The sequence below is a fragment of the Apium graveolens genome, chromosome 2 (genome assembly GCF_009905375.1).
Source record: "Apium graveolens cultivar Ventura chromosome 2, ASM990537v1, whole genome shotgun sequence".
In the NCBI taxonomy this organism is placed as follows: domain Eukaryota; kingdom Viridiplantae; phylum Streptophyta; class Magnoliopsida; order Apiales; family Apiaceae; genus Apium; species Apium graveolens.
In genome coordinates this window covers 1,974,000-2,000,428 of record NC_133648.1, presented here as the reverse complement: position 1 = coordinate 2,000,428, position 26,429 = coordinate 1,974,000, and the positions used below count along the sequence as shown (strand labels likewise).

General features: G+C 33.5%; 3 protein-coding genes, 1 long non-coding RNA gene and 1 other non-coding gene across 5 annotated transcripts; 3 read left to right on the top strand and 2 right to left on the bottom strand.

Annotated features, from left to right (window-relative positions):
• The first annotated feature begins 1,403 nt into the window (after window positions 1–1,403).
• On the top strand, window positions 1,404–6,906 carry LOC141706660 (3-oxoacyl-[acyl-carrier-protein] synthase, mitochondrial). The gene is made up of 14 exons (XM_074509439.1): window positions 1,404–1,591; window positions 2,167–2,396; window positions 2,832–2,939; window positions 3,025–3,096; window positions 3,220–3,306; window positions 3,473–3,624; window positions 4,248–4,328; window positions 4,422–4,455; window positions 4,675–4,741; window positions 4,815–4,891; window positions 5,406–5,466; window positions 5,588–5,670; window positions 6,028–6,099; window positions 6,442–6,906. Exons 1-14 carry the CDS (start codon window positions 1,471–1,473, stop codon window positions 6,601–6,603), a joined length of 1,407 nt encoding a protein of 468 aa, XP_074365540.1. The 5' UTR covers window positions 1,404–1,470; the 3' UTR covers window positions 6,604–6,906.
• A 106-nt stretch (window positions 6,907–7,012) lies between these two features.
• LOC141706659 (tRNase Z TRZ2, chloroplastic) lies at window positions 7,013–11,277 on the bottom strand. The gene is made up of 8 exons (XM_074509438.1): window positions 10,393–11,277; window positions 9,334–9,496; window positions 9,128–9,198; window positions 8,273–8,368; window positions 8,067–8,180; window positions 7,747–7,815; window positions 7,434–7,508; window positions 7,013–7,259 (listed from the first exon to the last, which is right to left on the bottom strand). The coding sequence occupies exons 1-8, from the start codon at window positions 11,155–11,157 to the stop codon at window positions 7,170–7,172; spliced, it is 1,443 nt and encodes a 480-aa protein (XP_074365539.1). The 5' UTR covers window positions 11,158–11,277; the 3' UTR covers window positions 7,013–7,169.
• TRNAQ-UUG (transfer RNA glutamine (anticodon UUG)) lies at window positions 8,903–8,974 on the top strand. The gene has a single exon. It is a non-coding gene; the product is annotated as a tRNA-Gln (tRNA).
• Window positions 11,278–12,040: 763 nt separating the features above from the next.
• On the top strand, window positions 12,041–17,737 carry LOC141706658 (uncharacterized). The gene is made up of 11 exons (XM_074509437.1): window positions 12,041–12,228; window positions 12,786–12,916; window positions 13,961–14,042; window positions 14,510–14,580; window positions 15,019–15,120; window positions 15,220–15,309; window positions 16,358–16,432; window positions 16,537–16,569; window positions 16,665–16,745; window positions 17,186–17,245; window positions 17,329–17,737. The coding sequence occupies exons 1-11, from the start codon at window positions 12,168–12,170 to the stop codon at window positions 17,500–17,502; spliced, it is 960 nt and encodes a 319-aa protein (XP_074365538.1). The 5' UTR covers window positions 12,041–12,167; the 3' UTR covers window positions 17,503–17,737.
• A 4,616-nt stretch (window positions 17,738–22,353) lies between these two features.
• Window positions 22,354–24,809, bottom strand: LOC141705471 (uncharacterized). Its single transcript, XR_012568369.1, has 2 exons — window positions 24,604–24,809; window positions 22,354–22,496 (listed from the first exon to the last, which is right to left on the bottom strand). It is a non-coding gene; the product is annotated as an uncharacterized LOC141705471 (long non-coding RNA).
• Window positions 24,810–26,429: the final 1,620 nt, after the last annotated feature.

Sequence of the window (26,429 nt, the reverse complement as noted above, 5' to 3'; positions counted from 1 at the left end):
GGTTTCGGTCTGAGCTTCTAATTCTTCTTGATAATCATGTTCGCTTTCCATCTAAAACAGATAACATGGGTAAAAAATTAGAACTAAAAATTTAAACTGTGACTCTGTGAGTTTATAGACACACTGAAACTCAAGTCCAATATCAACACAACAGCATTAAAACATATATATACTGACTAGTGACTACTGTAATACTGATAGTCTGATACTGTAGTCTGTAGTACATATGATATCATCTACAGACTCTGTACATATGATATCATCTACAGAGTGTCAAGGTGACTAGGTGAGGGTGACTGGGTGAGGGAAAGTCCAGGTGACTGAAATGATTTCAAATTTGAGAGTTCGAGAAAATAAACATAAGCAAAACAGAACAGAACAAAAGTATAAACTGAATTCAATCCAAATCCCTAAATCTAATTTGAAATCCCTAAATCCAATTTGAAATCCCTAAATCCAATTTGAAATCGAACAGAACAGAACAGAAGTATAAATTGAAGTGGAAATTAAAGTACTTACGCCGGTAGTGTGGACTGTGATGTGGAGTAGAGGGCGACGCCGGACCGCCGGTAGCTTTAGTTCGCAAGTTTAAGTTATTCAGTTATGTGTTTGTAGAAAGAAAGTATAGAGTGTAGTGTATAGTACATATCTGATGAGTGATGATGTCTGTAGTCTGTCTGTACATATAAATTATAATATATAAATAATAAATTATTATTACTTATAAATAATTTCGGTTAATCTATTCGGTTTTCGGTTAACCGCGGTTAAAAACCGAAAAACCGATTTTTTAAAAAATCATTACCGAAAATCGAACCGAATTTCATATTTTGGTTAACCGAACCGAAATAAAATCGGTTATTCGGTTCAGTTTTCGGTTAACCGAACCGAATGCACAGCCCTAGCAGCTGGTGGAGTCCCAACATATATTGGCTCAATATTTTCATTAAATACTTGCAACTTAAACACATAATTAATTAAACATACATACAACTGTGTGATTATTGAACAAATAATTTATATCAAGGTACTCACAATATTTAGTCTTTGGCTTCTCCTGGGTGTGGCTGGTGACCGACTTTGTAGCTCAATTCTTTGGCTCCTTCTAGGCGTGGTAGGTGGTGGTGCATTCACTTCAAACTAAAGACTCCTCCATTAACTGTGACTCATCTGTCTCTTTCCCTTTATCAATCCTAACCATTTCATCAATTATTTCAACATCTTCTTCTTCAATGTCCTAAAAGTAAAATGATTTTAACAGTCGTGCAAATAATAATAACTACAGTTATATAATCTAAATTTTTTAATTACTTTATTATTTTACCGAAAACTTTTTTAACCTAATAATCTACTTGCAAGTTACTTGTAAGTATAGTGACCAATTAACCATTTTACCAACAAACTAGACGAACATAAAAACCACCTGTACCGCCACACACACTAGACACGCAGCGGCGTTCACCGGAAATCATGAGAATGAAGAACAGCTGCTCCAACTTACTCAAACTCATCTCTTCTCCTCGTTATTTCTCTACTTCACAACCTTTCAGCCCCCCTCCTTTTCTCCCTCATCGCAGAGTTGTTGTCACTGGTATCTCTCTCTCCCTCTCTCTCTCTCTCTCTCTCTCTCTCTCTCTCTCTCTCTCTCTCTCTCTCTCTCTCTCTCTCTCTCTCTCTCTCTCTCTCTCTCCCTCCATCTCTCTCTCTCCCCTCCCTCTGTCTCTCTCTACCTCTCTCTCTTTCCTTCACTCTCCCCAATCTCTCTCTCTCTCCCCCTCCCCCCTCCCTCTGTCTCTCTCTACCTCTCTCTTTCCTTCTCTCTCCCCTCTCCCACCCCAATATCTCCTCTCTCTCTCTCTCCCTCCATCTCTCTCTCTTTCCTTCACTCTCCCCACTCTCTCTCTCTCTTTCTCCCTCTCCAATCTCTCACTCTCTCCCTTCCCTCTGTCTCTCTCTACCTCTCTCTTTCCTTCTCTCTCCCCTCTCCCACCCAATCTCTCTCCTCTCTCTCTCTCTATATCTCTCTCTCTCCCCTGTCCCTCCCTCAATCTCTCTCTCTCTCTCTCCCCCCCTCTCTTACTCTCGCTGTTTGTCTTTATCCATAACACCTATACAATACATACATTGACACTATTACATACATATATGTATGATTCTGAATTGCAGGTATAGGAATGGTGACGCCACTGGGGTGCGGAGTCGAGACGACATGGAAGAGATTGATAAAAGGGGAATGTGGTATTAGGGCAATAACTCCCGAAGATTTGAAGATGAGTGCATTTGATGAGGCTACTAAGTTGCATACATTTGATCAGTTGTCTTCAAAAGTTGCTGCTTTTGTCCCTTGTGGTACTAATCCCGGGGAATTCGATGAGCAAATTTGGCTCAATTCCAAGGTCACCCTTTTCTCATGATTAATATTCGTTTATTTCTGTTATGTTAAGGCTTGTGTTTTAGTGAAGAGCAGAATTAAAATGAAGTTAAAAACTAATTACAACCATTTATAATTGTCAAGTAACTGTTTCGTAATTGATAATTTAATTGTTTAGTGATATGTACTAGTATGAAAGGTTAATTTTAGTATTGTCGCTGGCTATCAACAATTACACGTTTATGTTCATATGACTTTGTCTTGCAAAGAAGCATGACATAATGGCTATAATTGATCAAAGTGTCTTTTTATTTGTACTTGTAGTTGATAATGCTCATTTACTAGTATGTATATTGCTTATCTTCTGGCTTCAGTGGTGGGGCAATATAAATACGTGTTTTATAGTTTCTGGTATAACTTTGCTTTTCAGTGTGTTTATTAGTGAGGCATTTTTTGACAGGATCATAGATCGATGTCGAGATTTATTGCCTATGCACTGTGCGCAGCTGAAGAAGCTCTTAGAGATGCAAATTGGCTGCCATCTGAACAGGAGGACAAGGAGAAAACGGTATATTAACTTTTTGTATTAGAGTATAATAATTTGTTATACTGTGAAGTTTGTTGTTTTTATTGGCTAATTTGAGCTCAATCAGGGAGTTTCTATTGGTGGGGGAATTGGAAGCATAAGTGATATACTGGATGCATCTCAAATGATTTACGAAAAGGTTGGACTTTTCACATCCTTTAATTAATTTGTTGGGGCTTGCACACCTGGGTTTTTAGTGAAAAGTTACGTGCACTATCATGAAAGGTTAATTTTAGTAATTAATTATGCTCTTCAAATGTAGCGCCTCCGCCGGCTAAGCCCATTTTTCATCCCACGGATACTGATCAACATGGCAGCTGGTCATGTGAGCATGAAGTATGGATTCCAGGTGTGTTTACTACATCATTTACTAGAATCCTTGGCATTTTGTTCAGAATTATACATCTCAAGTATCATATTATTATCTATTTACTTGGTTCATTTTTTAGTAAAATTTTCATTCACTTGTGTATTTAGGGTGTTGTTGGATTTTCTAGTGTTGATCTTGATTATAGGGACCAAACCATGCTGCAGTGACAGCTTGTGCCACCGGGGCGAATTCTATTGGCGATGCTGCAAGGATGATTCAATTCGGAGATGCCGATGTTATGGTGGCAGGAGGAACAGAAGCCAGCATGGATGCTCTATCTATTGCAGGTTTCTGCAGGTAAGCCTTATTGTTTATCTGTGTACTCGATATCCCCGTGGTACATTCTGCAGACTTGATACTGCCCAAAAATCAAAATGACAGGACCTTCAATTAGTAAATAGTCCCCAATAGAAGCTATAAATACCAGTCTATGTGTTTGTGTACTATTAAGTATTTGCATCTAATATCTGATGCAAAACACTGGTGAAAAATGTTTACTGTCCTTCATGAGATAATTGGTGTCTTCTGCAGTCCTTTTTTGTCGCTTATACACTATGTTAGGCTGCATACCAGAGCTTGAGATATTATTACATGGATTAAATACAAAGCCATTGTTTTTTCCTCATTCGGTCTGTATTCCTTAATTATTAGTCCACATGTTATGAAGCAGCTTGCACACCATTAGTCTTACCAGATATATGCATAATATAAATTAGATTACAAATTATATAGTCTTACCAGAAGATATCCTGCAATAATGTCTCCAAGCAATATTCTTAATGGTGACACTGACACAGGAATACAAGAAAATGGAAACATACTGAAATCAGCGGGTTCTAGTTCATGCAGTATATAGTAATGTAATTTGTGGTGTGCCATAATCTATTCAATTATGTTTAATTATACTAAATCCATCGCAGATTAAGAGCTTTGACTACAAAGTACAATTCTTCTCCTCGAGAATCTTCACGGCCTTTTGATTGTGACAGAGATGGATTTGTGTAAGTGAAGAAATATAATTTGGAAAAACAATTAAAATTTTTTGAAGCTGAAATAATACATCGATCTTCAATTAAAATATTTATCTTATGCAGAATAGGTGAAGGTTCTGGTATCCTTGTTTTGGAGGTAAGTGGAGTCATTACAGACTTTAGTCTACAATAACATCGTTCTTGAATCTGTATCTTAAACACTTATTTACTGAATCAGTTACATTCTTAGACTGCGGACACTTTAATTATGTTTAATTTCGTGTACATGAACATCCGTTGAGCCTTTCGGCCTTTTTCCAAGTGTATATATAGTTATATACTTTTTTTTATATTCTGAATGTGAAAATCTCCAAAGGAAATGGAACATGCAAAGAATCGAGGAGCCAAAATATATGCAGAATTTCGCGGTTACGGAATGTCAGGTTAGCCATTACAGCAGTTGCTAATTTCTGAAAATGCCTGTTTCATAAACTGAATAAACCGGCCTTCTCTTAGGTGATGCGTATCACATCACCCAACCACAAGCTGATGGAAGAGGTGCTGCATTGGCAATGAAGCGTGCTTTACAACAGGTAATAACTTTACTTTATTGTCTGCTGGATCAACAGTTCATGAATAGATCCAGCCTTTCATACTTAAATCACCATATCAAACAGCAAATAGTCCTGCGATCATACTCCCAGCGGGCTAGTTTAAGTTAATGTTTTTGTAGCTACTATGCTCGACCTTAGCAATTCTCTCGCTTGTAACCAATTGTACCAGTACTGACACTATTCCAAGGTTGCTAATCGGCCATTCATTTATTACACGCATCATAAAAATAATACTGCTGATGGCTAACTAGATTTTATAAAATGCTCACTAAAAAATGAATAAGAACACACTTTTTGTTACGTCCTTACAAATTCTAATTTTACTGAAGGATATAATAATAATAAAAAAAACTACTGCAGTCTCATTTTAAAAATGGTAGATGAACACTAGGCATTGCCACAACATTTATTTCATTTTCTTTTCTTTCTTTCCTTTAAGTTCACAAAATTATGTTGTGGGCTAAAACATATATTTTCTGCATGTGATTGGCAGTCTGGCTTCCGTCCTGATCAGGTGGATTATATAAATGCCCATGCTACATCTACACCTCTGGGTAATTCATCCCGCTCTTGAGACATGATTGACTGCATTGTTGTACTTCATTATACAAATTAATTGTATTTACTGTCCTAAGTTCAAATTTAACATGCTCTTTTTTCCACTTGTGTGATCAGGAGATATGGTGGAAGCCAAAGCAATTAAATCCGTGTTTTCAAATTTTGCGGCATCTGGTGGTCTGGCCTTGTCCTCAACCAAGGTATTTTCACTGTGGTAGACATAGTGTTCAGCCATACTTATAAGTGTAATTTTAATCTTCTAGGTCAGCCTGAAGTTAATATCGTGTTAATGTCATCCACAATCATACTTCATCCCATCTTACATTTATGTACTGATACCTCCAAAGTTCTAAAAGATTTAGAGTCCAATGTCCAAATAAATAATAGGGAGGCATTGATTGCTGATTCAATTTATTAACTCTGCTTAGCTGTGGAGACGACACGAGTATAGTAACATTCTGTAAAGAACAGATATATAGCTGTCTACATTCTGATTTTCATCTTTAAAGTTTTTTGATTGTTTCCATTATTAAGGTTAATATAATTTTGGTGCTCAGGGTGCTATCGGTCATCTCCTCGGGGCAGCTGGAGCCGTGGAAGCAATTTTTGCAATACTGGCGATACACCATGTGAGTTCATATTTTCTCTATCTTTGAGTTAAGACATATTAAGGTTTATTTTTTACAGCCCAAGGTTCTTAGCTAGCTCAGCATTAAGTACTGGAGTACATTGAAATTATCTGTTATTCAAAGTGGCAGAAATATGGCAATTGGATGATTAAGATGAACTTTACCGGACAGACAACCTAGATCACATTAATATTCTGCAAAAGAATTGCCTGCAGTAGGAAAAGATAATTAGAAAATTATATTTCCTTTCAGCGAAAATAATGATTCTGCTCTTAGCAAATCAATTATCAACTTATTTATATTGTTCTTATTAACCAACATTGTTTCCATATCCTGTTGCAGGGGATTGCTCCTTTAAACCTAAATCTCAGCAAACCAGATCCCATATTTAGTGATGGTTTCATGCCATTGACTGTTTCATCTGAAATGCCGATTAAAGCAGCAATGTCAAACTCGTTTGGCTTTGGAGGAACAAATGCATCTCTTCTGTTTGCATCCACCTAAACAGATGTTCAGGTGAGTCGCACTCCATCAATGGAGTAATCCAGTCCAGAATCTTGTCGGGCCAACCTCCATACTGAAATTTCCGGATAAAGGAACAACTATCTCCCAGCATCAGCAGAACCAAAATCCTCAGTTTTGACTGTTGTAATTTCATAGACTCCCAGTTAGCGGCGGTTGATTGTAATATGAAATTTTGAGTTTCTTGTGGCATGGAGATAACGGCAAAATGATTGTATCTATAGCTCAAGCAATTTTAGGTGTTCTTTGTTATTAATCTATCAGCAGTGATTATTCTCAACTCAATTGCTTACTGAGTATATATTCGAAACTGCTACCATCTTGGACGCAAGTTTGATAATTAACACATAACACCCCTCCGCCTATATTTTTACCATTCCCACTGCTGCTACCAAAAAACAAATTTCTGTTGATTTCTTCAAAACGCGTTACAAAATCCTAACTATGCTTTAGAGAACCCTATTACATACAAATAAATAGATGAGTCCCCTACACAGAACTTGATTACAACTGCTCTAAGGATGAAGGTGACCGGGTGGAGTCAAAACTTATGTATGCATTGATTTGAAACCTTCCGTTAGAGGTACAACTTTAGCTGAAACCTTAGATTGCAACTTCGATACAGCTTGCCGTATGTCCTGCAAATAAAGGGAGATTATCGGTGTGTTTAGCTAAAAGGGAAGTGCTCTTGCATTTTCCTCTGTGAAAACACGACAAGCTTAGCTCGGTTTACAAAATACGGATCACTCCTTTTCATTTTATCAATCCGCAAGTTAGGTTTACAACTTTTGCTAAATCGTATAGCTAATTACCTCGATATGGTAGCGGGAAGAGAAATGAGTTAGTAACAAGGTCTTGTTTCGTATCCATTTAGCATGGGCCATGATCTGCATTTTAGAAGGTACTTTAGAAACTGACAATTTAAGAAACCTTGTATAAAAATCTTAAAAGGTACTGTAATTTGTTTGCTATGTGAGATACCCAACATAAATCTCTGCAAAAGTTCCTCGAGGGAAGAATTTTTCTTTTTCTTTCCTCGAGAGATTTTTGACATTAAGTTCCAGTAGTATAAGTATAGACATATATAGCTGTCTCGAGTCCCAGTACGTGCAAAATGAGAAATACCTCAAATATATGAGTGTGACCATGTTCTCTGGCATGCTCAACGCTGTAATCTTCATTTAAGAAAGTTGCCTATCACAAGTAAATTTGATTTGTAAGAATAACAGTTTTGACTTTTTGAGATAGATATCTAATCAATAACATATTCATTAGTGTAGCACTATGTAGCATATACTATGGAAGAAAGTTCAAACACATGAACAAAATTCAGTTCATCATTTCCTGTCTTGTTTAAGTTTTAAAAAGAAGTCCGGCAGGGACAGGATGGGGGTGGGATGTAGAAGCCATAATTTCAGCCTCCTCTGCAAGACATAAGAACGTACCTCAGTTATAAGAACATTTGCCCTCAATGCATCTGCACTGCGAGGATCAAGGAAGAAGTCCGACGTTGTATCTCCCGTAAAAGCTACCTCTGGAGACAATATTGTATCTGTGATCTACTCCGCAAGAGTATATGTAACATTAAATATCTAATCATAATATAAAATGGACAGAGCATTTAACCATTAGTTCTTTATTAAAAACAAACCTCAACACCGGATTTCTTCAGCTTCTCGATTTGTTTTCCGTTCAAGTGTAGGTATTGCTTTTTCAGCTTCTTTCTAACTGAGTAAACAACATAACCCTGTTAGCAGATTTTGAGCATATATTAGTTAAAATGACACATAAACTTGTACAGTCACTGAAATCACATAGATCCACAAGACACTACTAGCATTTAATATCCAATACACCAGTGCAAATAGTATTACAACAACACGATGATAGGCATGATGGGTAGACTAGGACCTAGCACTGAAAATTCACAATGAAAATGCCATACACGAACTTGCATATACTTAATGGACTTCTTGATTATGTACTAACTAATTTCAACAAAGGTATCAGATATGAGTGCCAAGAAATATATTTTGTAACCAAACAACATTTATTTAAATGCATCTAATATTTTTACCTAGATTGAACCAAGACAAAAAGCTAACTCCAATATTTCAGAAAAATTATCACGTGAGGCTAGTTTGTTAGCAAGTAAAAACAAGATATTTGCAGGATTGGGAAACCTTTTAACTTATTCCATGCTCTTCCAAATTGATGAAATCTATATGAGGGTTACATACAAACGTATATAGCTAGTCCAAATACTTATGTATACACATATGGTTCCATGGTGTAGTGGTTAGCACTCTGGACTTTGAATCCAGCGACCTGGGTTCGACTCCCGGTGGGACCTTTTTTAACATACATTGCATTTGCTAATCTTTTTAAAAGAGATTAGAAAAACCACTTCACAAAATCCTAAATTTACAAGTCAAACAACTTGAACCCACTAGCTTACAAAATCCTTATTTTCAAAAGTCAAACAACTTAAAGCTTGGATATTTACCTGACTTGGGATCACATGATGAGTTTTAAATGGCCGTACAACAAGGTCATTCCGCATTTCATATGTTTCTCCTGTATAAATAGTTTAGTAACACACATCACACAACTAATATAGAATATCTATAAAAGGCAATTCATCATTTTGGTTAAAAGTTTAATGCAGACAGCCAGAGAGAAATAAAAATAATAATTGCAGAAATTACACACCTATATCCAATGCAACCAACTCAACGTTCAGTTCTACCTGACCCAAGACTCTATGTATATCAATCAACTTTTCTACATCCTCTTTGATGCAGGGAGGAACAAACACCGTCGGAGGTTTTAAGTTGTACAAGCCACGAGTTGCTAAATACATTGGCAACCCACCCTAAATTTACAAATAATATACAAATTAGTATCTTACCACATATTTACAGTACTTTTTTACTAATGCAGGGGAGAAATACACACACATACAAATGCCTGACATTGCAAAATGCCACACCACGTTTCAGACGTGAATATTGATCAGGTATGAAAAGCTAATATTGTAAGCACACATATCGTAATTCTTATATCTAGAGCTACACCAGCTTAAACGACATTCGTTAATCAATAAATACAACCTACAGACAAAGATCAACGAAAAATTCCCAGGTCTTTCAGTCCGATAACTACTCATGTTCAATCTCAAAATTCATTAGAGAGATGCTACCTAAATGTTGTGGCTTACCACAGATACTAAACCTCTCCAAATTCATTTGCATTTATGCATATGAAAGGTGTCTTAACTCGCAGCAATTTGATTTACAACCCAAGAAAACAACACTCTATAGATGGAAGAGGAAGACAACAATATATATTCAGAAACTTGATCATGTCGTTTAGTGCTTGCACCAATAATCGTTTATGATGGTAAGATAAACATTCACTTAATCTTTATGTTGCACACGATTGGCGCGTGGGAGAAGAACCATTTATGTCAATTATGATGAACCTCAACCAGTTTTTGAAAAAAACAACCCTGGAAATTCCAAGGGGTTTTTCAACGCTTTCCAAAGTTTATTGTAGAAGCCCGTCGTCTTCACAGAAACAACCTAATAGGGGTAAAGTCTTCAATTCTTGATTATGTACTCTAATTTCAAACAGGCCATACCCGGTATATGATCGGTTTCTTGAAATTTTCACGGGCAATTAAATTACAATCAACTATGCACATCAACTAAATTAAAGTGTCAAACTTAAACATTCATAATTCACACACATAAACAAAAGGAAGCTTACAATATGGTCAAGATGAGCATGAGTAATGAACAGAAAATTCTGATGAACAGCTTTAGGAGGACACCTTCCGATATCGAAAGCAGACTTCAATTCAGGCACAATCAAACAAGTCTCATGTCCACCAACTGAAATTCCTTCCACTGAATACCCACCCAAGTCAGCACTTTTCCTATTAACCTCAGCTCTAGCTTTCCTATACTCCTCTTCTTCATCAATTGCATTCCCAATTGCTGATAAAAAGCCTGACCCTTTTAAAGCTTCAACCTTTACATTCTTTTCATTGTTTAAATCATTGGTTTTCATTGTTTTGAAGCCTAAACCTCTTAAAGCTTCAATCTTTACATTCTTTTCACTGTTAAAAACATGGGTCTTGATTGTTTTGAAGCTTGAACCTCTTAAAGCTTTAATCTTTACAATCTTTTCACTGTTTAAAGCATGGGTTTTGAAGCCTGAACGTCTTAAAGATTGAATCTTTACACTCTTTTCACTGTTTAAAGCATGGGTTTTGATGGTTTTAAAGCTTGAACCTCTTAAAGCTTCAATCTTTACAACCTTTTCATTGTTTAAAACATGGGTTTTGATGGTTTTGAAGCCTGACCCTCTTAAAGATTGAATCTTTACAATCTTTTCATGGTTTAAAACATGGGTTTTGATGGAATTGTGTTGTTTTAGGGGTAAAAGTGAAATGGGTTGGTGGGATTTGAGGGTTGAAGGTGTAAAGGTGAGAGCTTTGCATAGTTGTGGTGAAGGGGTTGAAGTATACATGTATAGTTGTGTTTTTGTGTGTATAATCTTGAATTTTGTGGGTGGGTTTTAGGGAGGTTTTTGAAGGTGTCTAATCCATTTTGAGGTTGTTTGGTTGTGTTTGAGTAAGGTGACTCGGGTGTGTAGACTCAGTTGGTTCCGGGTTTGGGCAGCGAGTTTATATTCTTTATTTTCTTTAAAAATTACCTATCACAATTTTTTGTCCAAAAAATAAATAAAATACTGCAATATTTAAAATTATTGATCAAAATATAAGTTTTAGAAATTCTGTCAAAATTGAATATTGTTTTGTAAACTAAGTAATTCGATAAAGAACGAATACTTAATATGTATTGAAAGCTAAAATCAGTATTTTAAAAATCTCCCATTAATCTTTAAAAAATATTTTGACAGATCTATTTTTTGAAATCCGATTAATATTTATAAATTATTTTTAAATTATATATTTCATAATAAATAAGATAATTATATTATATATTATTAAAATATTTAAATATATCCGATTTTTGTTTGGATTAATCCCTCCGATTAATCTCCGATTTGCCGATTAATCCTTAATCGATAACTAAACCAATAAGTACCGATTACCGAGTTTTACAATCAGGGCTAACATACGTTTTCGTCAAAAAATATCTATCAAGTAATTCGAGTGATCAAGAATGTATTATGTGTTATCTGAAGTCCATGATTTGACTCGTGCCATCCAAGAATTTCTAGAACAAACCTCGATTGTAAACTTATAAGCCATATTAGTAAAAAAATAAATAAATATTTTTCCAAATACCCATTTCACATTAAGTATTTTATTAATTTTTCAAAAAAGATTCTCACAAAAAAAAGAATCTCTTGTTTTAAAGAAAACAATCTCACAAATCTGAGTAGATAAAACAAAACTGAAAAAACAGACAGAACACAAGCACATTGGTGAGTTAAAAAGTTCATATAAAATTGAGTTACAAGTCAGATCATTCAAAAGTAAACCCCAATAATAATCTTAACTAGTTTCTCCGATGGCCATGGCTATGCAAAGTGGTCTCGCCACCTCTAAAGTCCTCATCCTCGTCGGTGCCGGTACTTCTCTTCCTTTTTAACTATATCCGTTGTCTAATAAATCTTGGAATGAGCGATAATCGAACCCAGATACTCGTAAAACCGATTATTTATTTTCTTTACTATCTTTATATTTTTATCTGCCTATTTTACTTTTTGTTTCAATTCTAATGTATGTTAGATTAAATTGTACTCATCCATTACTTAAATCATATGATCAGTTCCTGATTGTTGGTATATTCGTGTAATTGATGTTGATTTACTGCTAGTGGTTATGTTTTGTGGTTTAGTTGATGATATTAGTTTACGAGATTTGTTGCGGTGTTGGTGTAGATATTGAGGTTGTTAGGGTAAGAGTAGTTGGATAAAATTGCGTTGGTAGTTGTTGTTTATGTATACGATCGTTGTGTAGGTTTATTTTGAGGAGTGGAAAGTTGTCTAATGTCATTTTTATGTATTTGATTAATGATATTGATTTACGAGATTTGTTGCGGGTGTTGGTGTTGATAATGAGGTTGTTAGGTTAAGAGTAATTGGTTTAAAAAGCGTTGTTGTTCATGTATACAATTGTTGTGTAGGTCTTACTGGTACGGTTATTTTGAGGAGTGGAAAATTGTCCGATGTCATTTTTCAGCTGCAAGAGTTGACCAAGGGTGTTAATGAGACTGTGAGTTCACCTGCGTATGATGGAGCTTATTATGCTGCTCAGGTATATTTTTTTGAATTTGTTTTAGGGAATTGTTAAAATAAGTACTTTGGTTGTGTTGATAATTTTCTTCATCGCTTTTTGCTATGAGTTTTCATTACGAAATGATAATAATTTTGCTAAATCTTCTCAAAAGTTATAATTTTTTAATGAAGGGAACTGGTAATGGAAACCTGGAATTGAGCGTGGGTGTTGTTGTAATAATACTGTAATATGTTTTTAGACTTAACGTTGTGAAACCACTTCATGCATTTTCAAAGTCAGCACAATATTTGCTCAGGTTTACAGATTCTAGGACTAAACTTTGGTATTGAAAGAAAGTATATAAAATTTTTGGAAAGCTGATATTTAGGTTGGGTCCCTTAAGAAAAGGTTTGGAAGAGGGAGAATGGTCTATTGACATTGTATCATTGTAGAAGCATTGTTTGCTTACCATCTTAAGTGCAAACATGCACTCAGTTGTCGTAAATGACCCAGGGAACCCGTCTCGTAGAATCTAAGTGGAACGATAATCATGTATGACATCTTTGAATTATGGGATTGGATTTAGCTTTGTCTACTTAATAACCAGCTATATAGTCATTTAGGACTATATATAGATGAATGAAAGAGAGAGCCCCATGTCGACCATAGCTTGAAACTAACAAGTCTGTGATTTGCTATTTGGTGTCTTGATCATAAATAAAAATCTAATACATAGATACAGAAACAAGAAACTCTTTAAAAAAGAATCTCTGGCCTACGATTTTGTGCTCCACATAATCAGGCTCTATTTTTTGAAATGATAACGAACAGGCTTTTAATATGTTATTTGCCATTTTGAAGTAATTAACCCTTTGTAGAAATAATTTTTTTTTAAAATGCTCTTGTATCATGTAATTATTATGGTCGTCTGACCCTAGCAATATTCTGTAGAATTAAAGATCGTAGTTGCACTTGAATTTCTACCTTATTGTCACGAATTTTCTGTGCTACTTGTTCAACTCATAAATCACAACACCTGCTGTTAAATTTTTAATTGTGATTTTATTTCTCTGTAACTTTTAGATCCGGCAATTGGCGCAAGAGATCAGAGAATTAACCACAGCAAATCCCATAACTATCTATACTGGAAGTTCAAGCTCCAGCGGTATGAAAAACAAACCATTTCGAGCACTTACACTCCATGAACATTAACAGACAATCCAATGCTTGTAGCATACCTTATCTAATTTTCTGCTTTGGATCATTGTAACCAAGTTAGTATAATAGGTGATGCAGTTTAGTTTAAGTAACCTAGGTTTAAATTTGGAAAGTAGGCAGGTAGCTGATTAGACTTCTTAGTTTGTCCTGTTTCTACTTCTGTACATCTATTTGTCATCACTTTTGCACAGAATTCTCTTAATCATATCTTTTTATAAGATAGACCTCCACTAATTGTGGAATGTGGACTATTCTCCCTGGTGATTTAAGGTCGGAAGATTATCAGCTGTATATACACTATCAATTGATTCAACAAATTGACAGAGTCTATATATGTACATAGATGACATCTTAGCTTTTAAATGTATTTATAGCAATTTGCACTTGCGTTTGAACTTCTCAATCTTCTCGCAGGAAGCTATTCTTCATATTTAATGCCGGCGGCGGCCCTTGGAGCAATGGGATATTGTTACATGTGGTGGAAGGTAAGTTTTTTTTGTTCCTTATCAACTAACAGCTGGTCTACTTTTGAATATTATGATGTTATAATTCTTATATGATTCCATATGATTCTGCAATCACTGGCTCATGCTGCTCATCTATAGTGTATAAACCATTGTCATATCATAATTACGCCTTCTCTCCATATGCTAGTCTGTTTCTGCAAGAGGGGGTCTAAGTTTCTGTTCTTAAGTAAGATTTCCTCTTCTTAGAGGATAACTATCTGAGACCAATGGAAAACTCTTTTTAATCTTGAATAAAAGTGATTATATATGCACCAAAGAACTATAAAATTCATAAACAATAGATATGATATGTTTTTTATTTCCTTCTATTAGTATTGAATACCGAATTAAATGGAACTCTTTTCTATTTTATCCTATACGCCAGTACTGATCATTGTATATATTATGTTTTTTTAGGGTTGGTCCTTGTCTGACGTTATGTTTGTTACAAAACAAAATATGGCTAATGCTGTAGCAAGTGTTTCAAAACAATTGGAGAACGTATCTGATACACTGGCTGTAAGTTGTAAAAATTCGAGGCACTATGTGTAAAAATTATTTTACCTAGACACTTTTTGGTGGTTGCATTTCTTAAATTTTTTTACTTTAATTTTACAGTCAACAAAAAAACATCTCTCAAAGAGGCTGGAAACTTTGGACTGGAAATTGGATGAGCAGAAGGAAATATCTAATATAATTGCAACTGACGTGAGTAACTTTTTCTATCTATTTCTATCTCGCCTTAAGTAATTTATGAACAAAAAGTGGCTTCCCATGCAATAACAAATTTTCATTACAACAGCAATAGCATAATCCTGTTGGGTTAACAAGGAGTTCCTCTTTTCTCTGTAATCTAACTTCCAAATTCATGAAAATAGATGGAAAGGAAAGTAGCAGAACAATAAAAACATCAACATCAATGACTTACTAATATAAGTATGTGTAAGTTTCATGATATTAATCAGCCTGGAATACGGGGAGGGTAATAAAAGCTAACAAGATCTTTGCAATTCTTGTTCGGCTTTCCATAACATAGTAACAAAATTCCGAGATCGAGTATAAGTTATATAATTATTTAGTCAAAACTTAATTTTTGAAAGAGTTTTTAAAGCAAGTGCATATACTATGTTTGCTAACCATCTCTAATGATAACTTCATTCTATCTTCAAATTTTCACCTTATTCACTTCATATCACTATTTCATCTCCAACCATTCCTTTATATATATCTTTAAACATAACTGTATATATTATTAGATTCATGCAGAGGTATATTAACACACATATATATTGGGAAATGTGCAAGTTATTACTAAACTGTTTTCTCAACTCAAGTCAACATATTCAATTAAATAATATAACTTCATACACACAGTGTTGCTTCATATATGAAGTTGAACAGTTGATTCCTTTAAATTTAAAGATATAGATAATAATGGTTGGAGATTTTTTTTTGAAGGTTTTAACTCTAAAAATGAAGTAAAGAGGGGTTTTAGAGAACCATCGGAGATGCCCTAACATTTTATTATTGATGAGTGTTAAATTTTCCAAGCATTTAATGAGTAGCAGTTGATTATGGATGATAGTAACTATAATATGAGGACTCATTCCTCACTAGTAGCATTAGTATTCCATGCTTCATTAGTGTGGATCAAGCATTTTCAATAAATTGCAAGAACTGGGTAATTATATTGGTACAATTGCATTCACACACATTTTTTTATTACTATATTTTAGCTTATCATGTGCATATGCAGGTAGGCGAGGTGAAGTCCAATCTTAATCAGATCAGCTTTGACATTGAAACAATCCATCAAATGGTATCTGGGTTGGTGAGTTGCCACATCTTTTATCTAGCATGTTAACTTGGATTGCAGGGGATCAAATTGACTCCTTTACTAATTACTTTTTTTTTGGTAATTTTGTTATATTTCAGGAAGGACAACTTGAGCTTCTTGAAAGCAAGCAGGTTTTCTTTGTCGTACTTTATTAAAAATAACTCTTTCTATTCTGTGCATTTATTCACTTGTTGTCTGACATTTGTCCTTATTACGCTGCTTGAAGGATGCAACTAATACAGGTCTTTGGTATCTTTGCCAAGCAGCTGGAGGCATTAAAGATGGGACAAATTCTAAACCTTCCGTGGTAAATGGTAGTTTGCATACAGAAATTAAATCCTTCCAAGTCATGAGATTTTGGAGAATTTCCCAAGTGAAATTCACTCTAAAGGCAACTCTAGCTTATACACCTTGTATGACCCAGATCTGTAGTGAGTCTGCCAAACTCGAGCTAGACTCAGTCCATTGACCACTAGCCTAGTTTACCAACTAGGTTACGTTGCTTGCTACATGCTTGTCTGTGTATCCTCACAAGTTATTAGGATATTTTTATTCTGCTGTCAAGGTTGATCCTCTGATCCATGTTTCACTGTAAGACAGTTAATACGATAGCTATCCTTTTGACTATAAGTTAGGGATATTTTGTTGCATAATTATATAATAATGATATTTAGGCATGAAAATTCCAAATTCTCTTGTATTGTTCTCTCTCTTCTGAAATTTTATAAGTATTTTCTGGGTGGATAGGATATTGGTGCTAAAGTAATAGAGCATTCATCAATTGCATACGAGGACAAATCACCCAAGGTATTCTGAGCCACTTGAACTAAATTCTTTACTGCAATATCCTGGTCCTTTCTTTAGTAACATTTTTGGAATTGATTTTTCAGGGGCTTTCGCTATTTGCTGAAAGCGATGATGCAATATCTACACAGAAAGCAATAGTAGTTGCAAAGAAAAATGTTCAATCCGACAACCAAGCCAAAGGTTTATCCACTGCAAGAACAAGAATTCACAGGTCTTATCCGGTTAGCTTAGCGGCAACCTTGGACATCTTGGGATAAGAGCACACCAAATCTTTTTTCGACCATTTTTTTTTCCAAATAGGATGGTAGATATATTTATGAACTACTCATTTTCAGATTGATTCTGCATTATTGGGCAGATCCATTTAAGTTTTTCATTGACAGTTTGATTGGAGAGTTTAAATAGTTCTCAAATTGTATAGAAATTGCCATAACACATTGCTGTTTGGTTGTAAATTGTTATATAGAAGTACACCTGTCAACGTTTGGTGTCGTGTACAAACATTCCGTGTAATCTTGTGTTTTCATGTACTAAACCTTGAATCCGAACCCGACCTGGATTTTGATTCGTATACCGATTTGATAATACTAACCCGTCCGGAATTAATATATTCGCGTTTACCTGTTTTAGTACACTAAAGTGCACGGATTATATACGGAAAAAATTAATTGTTAAAAAATACAATTGATAATTAAATGGTCTGAATAGTGAGCAACAAAGTTTCTAAAAAAAACATGAAATAAGTGAAGATGTTCTCGTGTACAACAAATTACAAATTGTTCAACATTCAAAAGAAATTCAAAACATAAAGTCAACGACTTAATCTTACTTTGTAATACCCCAACTTTTTATACAACAACTATTCTTAAATATCAAACTTTATTCATACTTAAAACAAGTCTCACATAAGCAAACAAGATTCCGAAATCCAACTCAAAAATAGTATCATATAGCTGAAATAAAGACAAATACAGAGAGACGCAGCTCTAAGATAAGACACTATCACTAAAATATTATTACAATAAGCTCAAGCCAAATGCATTTCCTTGTCCATCCCAGAAGTTTAGCACCTGAAAAATTGTAAGTCATGAGCCAAACAGTCCAGCAAGAAAACAATTCGACACTAGTGGACCAAGGAGTTCATAGTTTTTATAAAACCAAAATCATTGCTCAAAATCCAAAGTTTACATATAACATAAATAAATTCCACAGCTTGCTAATGTCACAAATACCTGGTGACACAGTATCATAGGTTCACAACTGTCAATAATGCGCCCCTTACTAAGGTATCATAAACTGTGCAAAGCACGACCTAGTAAGGTATCAAAATCTAGTTCCGGAACTATACGCAATTACTAAATATTTCATAGGTCAGAGCTCACAGGGAATTCTTATGTCTAAAACAATTACTTAATCCATAGTTGTTAAAATAAAAGCACTGCAAAAAATATTTAACAGATTTCAAAATAAAAATAAGAGTGTGAAGAGTTAACTTACCTTGACACTGACAACCACTTTAACAATTTATCACTTCACGCAGAAAAATCCAACCTATGTAGTTATTATTAAAAACAAACATAATTAATTATCCTCATACACTCGAATACACAAACCAGGCAAAAGATAATATATATATAAAATTATATACACAAAAAAGAACTCTAAAACAAAAATCAGGCAAAAGATAATATATATAAAATTATATATTCACAAAATAAGGACTCTAAAACAAAAACCGACAATAAAAACAACATATACAGAGAGCTGCAATACAAAATCAACCAACATTATAAAATAACATGTGTTGCAATACAAAATCAGGCAACAAGATAATATAAAAAAAAACTAAATATAATGAAATATTATACTAACAAGAATTTACTAAATGAGTTTTTTAAAAATTATACAAGTCAATTAATACCATTTTCTAAAAACACACATAAGTAAAAATAAAAATTAAATAAATAAACATGTATGTACATATAATTAAAAATTTCTAGAATGAATAAATGATTGATCAATTTATAAAAATAAAACTAACAAAAACATAGACTTATAAAAGAGAATAAAATCATCACATATGTCATTAACATAATAATAAAAACACTAATAATAATATCTCATAAAATAAATAAACAGTTACATATTAACAATCTTTTATAAAAATAATACACATAATTAACTATTTTTCACATTATCACGTTAACAACATAATTTAACAAAATCATATAAAAGAGTTAACCAGAAATATCACATGTACATAATATTTTTTTTCACAAATCATTCTTTTTAAAATTAAAGACTACTTTTAAACACTACTTTTAAACAGAGCATTAAGTATTTAACAAAATATCAATGTATAATAAAATATATAAATCAACAAGCACATATATTAAGTATTAAAAATAACTTGACCATTACATAAATGAATACAGTACAATAATGAGTAACCTAAAACACACATGTTCAAAAGAAAATCGAGAGAAAAGAAAAGTACCTGAGAAAGAAGAGAGATGTGCAAGAAACAAATGAACTAAATTACATCTATTTATTTACAAATGTAACGTACTTAACTCCTAAGTTAACGCGTACTTATCAGTATCACCCTCCACTATTTTCAAAACTAACTCATATCTGTATTTTTAAAGTTTAACTCATATCTTATCTATTAGTAACAGGTTTTGACCAAGTAAAGAAAACAACTAAACGTTTCAAATTATATACACTTTTTTTATAAATATCATTTTTAGTACTTGTATTATTAAATCACTAGACTTACATAAACATATATATTTAATAAAAAATTACATCTATTTATTTACAAATATAACGTACTTAACTCCTAAGTTAACGCGTATTTATCAGTATCACCCTCCACTATTTTCAAAACTAACTCATATCTGTATTTTTAAAGTTTAACTCATATCTTATCTATTAGTAACATGTTTTGACCAAGTAAAGAAAACAACTAAACGTTTCAAATTATATACACTTTTTTTTATAAATATCATTTTTAGTACTTGTATTATTAAATCACTAGACTTACATAAACATATATATTTAATAAAAAAACTGGTTTTTACATTCCCTCCTTAAAAAAAATTTGTCCCCAAATTTTAACAAAACATAAATCAAAGTGTAACACATAATCATTGAAAGAAATTGATTGCGTACCTCAATCTTGCTTAGGTGTATGTTGATACACCCGTCCGTAATTTGGTCCAATAAGAGATGCCAAAGTGGCCTTATTTGTATTGTCGTTGTTACGATTTGGATCACGCTTTGGACATTCAGAAATCTTATGTCCCTTCTCTCCACAACTAAAACAAGCTCCTGTGTTCCAACGACAGTCTTTATCCAAGTGATTTTTGCCGCACCTTGAACATGTCACCTTGTTCCCTGAAGCGTTTCGAGAAAAATTTCCACCATTTCCTCGATTATTGAACTTTCTCAGGGGATCATTCTCGTTAAATCCACCTGTAGGCTCACATCTCTTCTTAGCCTCAGAGTCTTTCTTTCCTTCGTCTCCCACTAGCCCCCTCTCGACTACTAAAGCCTTGTTCAACACCATCTTGTAGCTGTTTAGCTCAAAAGCAGCCACATGCCTCTTAATCTCATTGCGTAATCCTTCCTCAAATCTACGTGCCCTACTAATCTCGTCCGCCACCAAAGTTGGCACATACTTAGCCAAACGGGCGAATTCAGCCTCATACTCCGAGACAGTTTGCTTTTCTCCTTGTTCCAACCTTATAAAATCGCGCTCCAATTTAGCTCGTACCGTCCTGGGAAAATACTTGTCCTTAAATGACTCCTTAAAAGTTTCCCAAGTGTATGCTCCGGAAGCCTCTTCTTCATTATTTTCAACGCGTCTTTTCTCCATTAGCCACCAGTCGTAAGCACTTCCTTGGAGTTGGTAGCTTGGCAAATTAACCTTCTGATCGTCCGTACTTCCTAGTAACTCAAAAATCTTCTCAATCTCTTGTAGCCACTTATCCACTTCTGAAGGATTTGTAGATCCTTCAAAAACTGGAGGAGCTAGCCTCTTAAATTCAGATATCAAGCTCCTAGGTCCATTTTGCTGGTTCCCTACCAATGTCGCCAATGTTTCTGCCAATTGAGTCATCATGTGCGCACCTTCATCATTGTTACTTCTCTGACGAGGCATGATTCCTACATAATTTATTCAATACTCAATCTTGGAATAACGATATAATATACAAGATTTATGTACACACATATATAAATCAAAACACATCTTATTAATAGAAACCTCAAAATGGTACAAGTTTTTTTTTTCAACCATAGAAATTCAAAACGACAGTCATCTTTATTATAGATGTTTTCCACTAGATATAACTTAAGATTCACTAACAAGGACACTAATCAGATGAGTAGTTATCTGAAGGGGAGGAACTTGCTGATGGTGGATACTCATAATAACCTCCTTCCCTCAAAACATTCCCTATCGCTGCAACATTCCTTCTCACTTCTACCTGCACCTGTTTTGCGAAACTCTTAACGTACTTCTTATCCCTCTTACTAACACATCTACCCCTCAATGAAGAATTGCGAAATCTTTCACATCCTCCTAACACATTTTCTCGTAATACTAATAGTCGGTGCTCTGCTCTCTCTACTCTCAAGTGTGCCTCCTCTAAATCAGCTCGAAGACTTTCTATCTCCATTTCAAGGTCAGTCTTTTTAGAATGCTCATTAATGATCTCTCCGGGATTTTCGTGAATTGATTCCTCACTATCAGAAGCATGTTCAAAGTTGTTGACAGAATCATCACTATCTGAGCTAGGGTCATAGTTTGATGATGGTAGTGGTGAACTATCAACGGGATCCTCGATGTCAGACATTTCAACCTCAACATATTCATCTGCCATCTATAAAATTCTAAGACAATAAATTAATTAGTATCTTTAAAATATACGCAGCAAAATTCATAACTCACAGGTCAAGCCTAAAAGGCAGTCTACAGGAAGCTAACCTAAGCTCTGAATACCAACTGTAATACCCCAACTTTTTATACAACAACTATTCTTAGATATCAAACTTTATTCATACTTAAAACAAGTCTCACATAAGCAAACAAGATTCCGAAATCCAACTCAAAAATAGTATCATATAGCTGAAATAAAGACAAATACAGAGAGACGCAGCTCTAAGATAAGACACTATCACTAAAATATTATTACAATAAGCTCAAGCCAAATGCATTTTCTTGTCCATCCCAGAAGTTTAGCACCTGAAAAATTGTAAGTCATGAGTCAAACAGCCCAGCAAGAAAACAATTCGACACTAGTGGACCAAGGAGTTCATAGTTTTTATAAAGCCAAAATCATTGCTCAAAATCCAAAGTTTACATATAACATAAATAAATTCCACAGCTTGCTAATGTCACAAATACCTGGTGACACAGTATCATAGGTTCACAACTGTCAATAATGCGCCCCTTACTAAGGTATCATAAACTGTGCAAAGCACGCCCTAGTAAGGTATCAAAATCTAGTTCCGGAACTATACGCAATTACTAAATATTTCATAGGTCAGAGCTCACTGGGAATTCTTATGTCTAAAACAATTACTTGATCCATAGTTGTTAAAATAAAAGCAGTGCAAAAAATGTTTAACAGATTTCAAAATAAAAATAAGAGTGTGAAGAGTTAACTTACCTTGACACTGACAACCACTTTAACAATTTATCACTTCACGCAGAAAAATCCAACCTATGTAGTTATTATTAAAAACAAACATAATTAATTATCCTCATACACTCGAATACACAAACCAGGCAAAAGATAATATATATAAAATTATATACACAAAAAAGAACTCTAAAACAAAAACCAGGCAAAAGATAATATATATAAAATTATATATTCACAAAATAAGGACTCTAAAACAAAACCAGGCAATAAAAACAACATATACAGAGAGCTGCAATACAAAATCAACCAACATTATAAAATAACATGTGTTGCAATACAAAATCAGACAACAAGATAATATAAAAAAAACTAAATATAATGAAATATTATACTAAAAAGAATTTACTAAATGAGTTTTTTAAAAATTATACAAGTCAATTAATACCATTTTCTAAAAACACACATAAGTAAAAATAAAAATTAAATAAATAAACATGTATGTACATATAATTAAAAATTTCTAGAATGAATAAATGATTGATCAATTTATAAAAATAAAACTAACAAAAACAGAGACTTATAAAAGAGAATAAAATCATCACATATGTCATTAACATAATAATAAAAACACTAATAATAATATCTCATAAAATAAATAAACAGTTACATATTAACAATCTTTTATAAAAATAATACACATAATTAACTATTTTTCACATTATCACGTTAACAACATAATTTAACAAAATCATATAAAAGGAGTTAATCAGAAATATCACATGTACATAATATTTCTTTTCACAAATCATTCTTTTTAAAATTAAAGACTACTTTTAAACACTACTTTTAAACAGAGCATTAAGTATTTAACAAAATATCAATGTATAATAAAATATATAAATCAACAAGCACATATATTAAGTATTAAAAATAACTTGACCATTACATAAATGAATACAGTACAACAATGAGTAACCTAAAACACACATGTTCAAAAGAAAATCAAGAGAAAAGAAAAGTACCTGAGAAAGAAGAGAGATGTGCAAGAAACAAATGAACTAAATTACATCTATTTATTTACAAATGTAACGTACTTAACTCCTAAGTTAACGCGTACTTATCAGTATCACCCTCCACTATTTTCAAAACTAACTCATATCTGTATTTTTAAAGTTTAACTCATATCTTATCTATTAGTAACATGTTTTGACCAAGTAAAGAAAACAACTAAACGTTTCAAATTATATACACTTTTTTTTATAAATATCATTTTTAGTACTTGTATTATTAAATCACTAGACTTACATAAACATATATATTTAATAAAAAAATACATCTATTTATTTACAAATGTAACGTACTTAACTCATAAGTTAATGCGTACTTATCAGTATCACCCTCCAGTATTTTCAAAACTAACTCATATCTGTATTTTTAAAGTTTAACTCATATCTTATCTATTAGTAACAGGTTTTGACCAAGTAAAGAAAATAACTAAACGTTTCAAATTATATACACTTTTTTTTATAAATATCATTTTTAGTACTTGTATTATTAAATCACTAGACTTACATAAACATATATATTTAATAAAAAAAACTGGTTTTTACATTCTACCCTCCTTAAAAAAAATTTGTCCCCAAATTTTAACAAAACATAAATCAAAGTGTAACACATAATCATTGAAAGAAATTGACCGCGTACCTCAATCTTGCTTAGGTGTATGTTGATACACCCGTCCGTAATTTGGTCCAATAAGAGATGCCAAAGTGGCCTTATTTGTATTGTCTTTGTTACGATTTGGATCACGCTTTGGACATTCAGAAATCTTATGTCCCTTCTCTCCACAACTAAAACAAGCTCCTGTGTTCCAACGACAGTCTTTATCTAAGTGATTTTTGCCGCACCTTGAACATGTCACCTTGTTCCCTGAAGCGTTTCGAGAAAAATTTCCACCATTTCCTCGATTATTGAACTTTCTCAGGGGATCATTCTCGTTAAATCCACCTGTAGGCTCACATCTCTTCTTAGCCTCAGAGTCTTTCTTTCCTTCGTCTCCCACTAGCCCCCTCTCGACTACTAAAGCCTTGTTCAACACCATCTTGTAGCTGTTTAGCTCAAAAGCAGCCACATGCCTCTTAATCTCATTACGTAATCCTTCCTCAAATCTACGTGCCCTACTAATCTCGTCCGCCACCAAAGTTGGCACATACTTAGCCAAACGGGCGAATTCAGCCTCATACTCCGAGACAGTTTGCTTTTCTCCTTGTTCCAACCTTATAAAATTATATATATGTATATTATATATTTTTAAAAATTTAACTATTTATTTTTTCCGTGTACTTTCGTCCCGTGTCGTGTACCTAGATCGGAAACCCAAACCCGACATTAATTATATTCGCATTTTTTCGTGTTCGTGTACTTTCGTGTTCGTATACCAAATTTTCGAACCCAGTCACTAATTATTCATGTCGTCCGTACTGTGTTCACGTATAGTATACCTCTATATAGAAGCATGTATCCGATCACATATAAGTTTTTTGTATCCGATGATTGCTTTTGGGTATCAAGTTTTATTAGGACACTCTACTGCATTGCAAGTTTTGTTATGCATCTCACGTACAGCGCCCGTTTAAGAAATTTTAAAATAAATAACTTATAATTTAAAATGAATAAGTAAATTATAAGTGATAAGTAGAAAAATATTTATAAGTTAAATTAGTGTTCGGATAATTTTACTTATAAATCATAATTTTTTTTCTTAAATGAACTAAAATAAATAATTTTTAAATATAATTATCTTAATTCTTGAATTTGAAGTTAGATTAATATTTAAAAATATATATTTAAAAACCGAGATTAATAAATCAATGAAAAATCAAAATAAGTCGAGGGTACGTCGTTACTAACATTTAACTTATCAGCTTATAACTTATAAATTCAACTTATAAGTTATAAATTCAATTTATAAGTTGGATCGACAAACACCCCTTAGAATTACGTTTTTAGCTTAAAAATAAAATAATATAACATTTGGATAAACAAAACAGTTTTAAAAAAGTGCAAAACGTAGGTTGAATTGTAGTTAATGTCCAAAACAAGAATTCAAGTGTCGTTTTGCATTTTTTCTAAAAAAAATTTGACTGAAAAACGAAAGACGAAGTTGAGTTTTTTTTACCAAAACCCGCTCTGAAGTTGCGTTTTCATATTTTGGAAAAATTAAAAAAGGAAGAAACAGAAGACGCATTCGCGTTTTTGGCCAAAAATATTAACGAACCCCAATTCTCCATTTTGAAATGACATTTAGGGCCATGATTGCATAAAGTGACATGGGTCATTCTCCCCAAAATAGTGACATTTGGGGCCAACACCCAATTTGCCCGTATTCCTCTTTTAATATATAAAAGAGATTGCCATAACACATAGCTGTTTGGTTGTATATTGTTATACAGAAGAGTGTTCTTTTTTGTCTCCGATGAGTGTTCTGTTTGGTTGTAAGTCTTTGTCTACGATGATTTCTTGTTATATAG

Coding starts and splice junctions, on each gene's coding strand:
- LOC141706659 (XM_074509438.1), bottom strand. CDS start 11,157: ATGTATACTTCAACCCCTTCACCACAACTATGCAAAGCTCTCACCTTT. Junction 9,497..10,392: donor ATGCTCATCTTGACCATATT/GTAAGCTTCCTT, acceptor TTGTAAATTTAG/GGTGGGTTGCCAATGTATTT. Junction 7,260..7,433: donor CTTCCCGCTACCATATCGAG/GTAATTAGCTAT, acceptor CTTTATTTGCAG/GACATACGGCAAGCTGTATC.
- LOC141706660 (XM_074509439.1), top strand. CDS start 1,471: ATGAGAATGAAGAACAGCTGCTCCAACTTACTCAAACTCATCTCTTCT. Junction 4,456..4,674: donor CTGGTATCCTTGTTTTGGAG/GTAAGTGGAGTC, acceptor AAATCTCCAAAG/GAAATGGAACATGCAAAGAA. Junction 6,100..6,441: donor CAATACTGGCGATACACCAT/GTGAGTTCATAT, acceptor ATCCTGTTGCAG/GGGATTGCTCCTTTAAACCT.
- LOC141706658 (XM_074509437.1), top strand. CDS start 12,168: ATGGCCATGGCTATGCAAAGTGGTCTCGCCACCTCTAAAGTCCTCATC. Junction 16,570..16,664: donor AGCTTCTTGAAAGCAAGCAG/GTTTTCTTTGTC, acceptor CGCTGCTTGAAG/GATGCAACTAATACAGGTCT. Junction 16,746..17,185: donor CAAATTCTAAACCTTCCGTG/GTAAATGGTAGT, acceptor CTGGGTGGATAG/GATATTGGTGCTAAAGTAAT.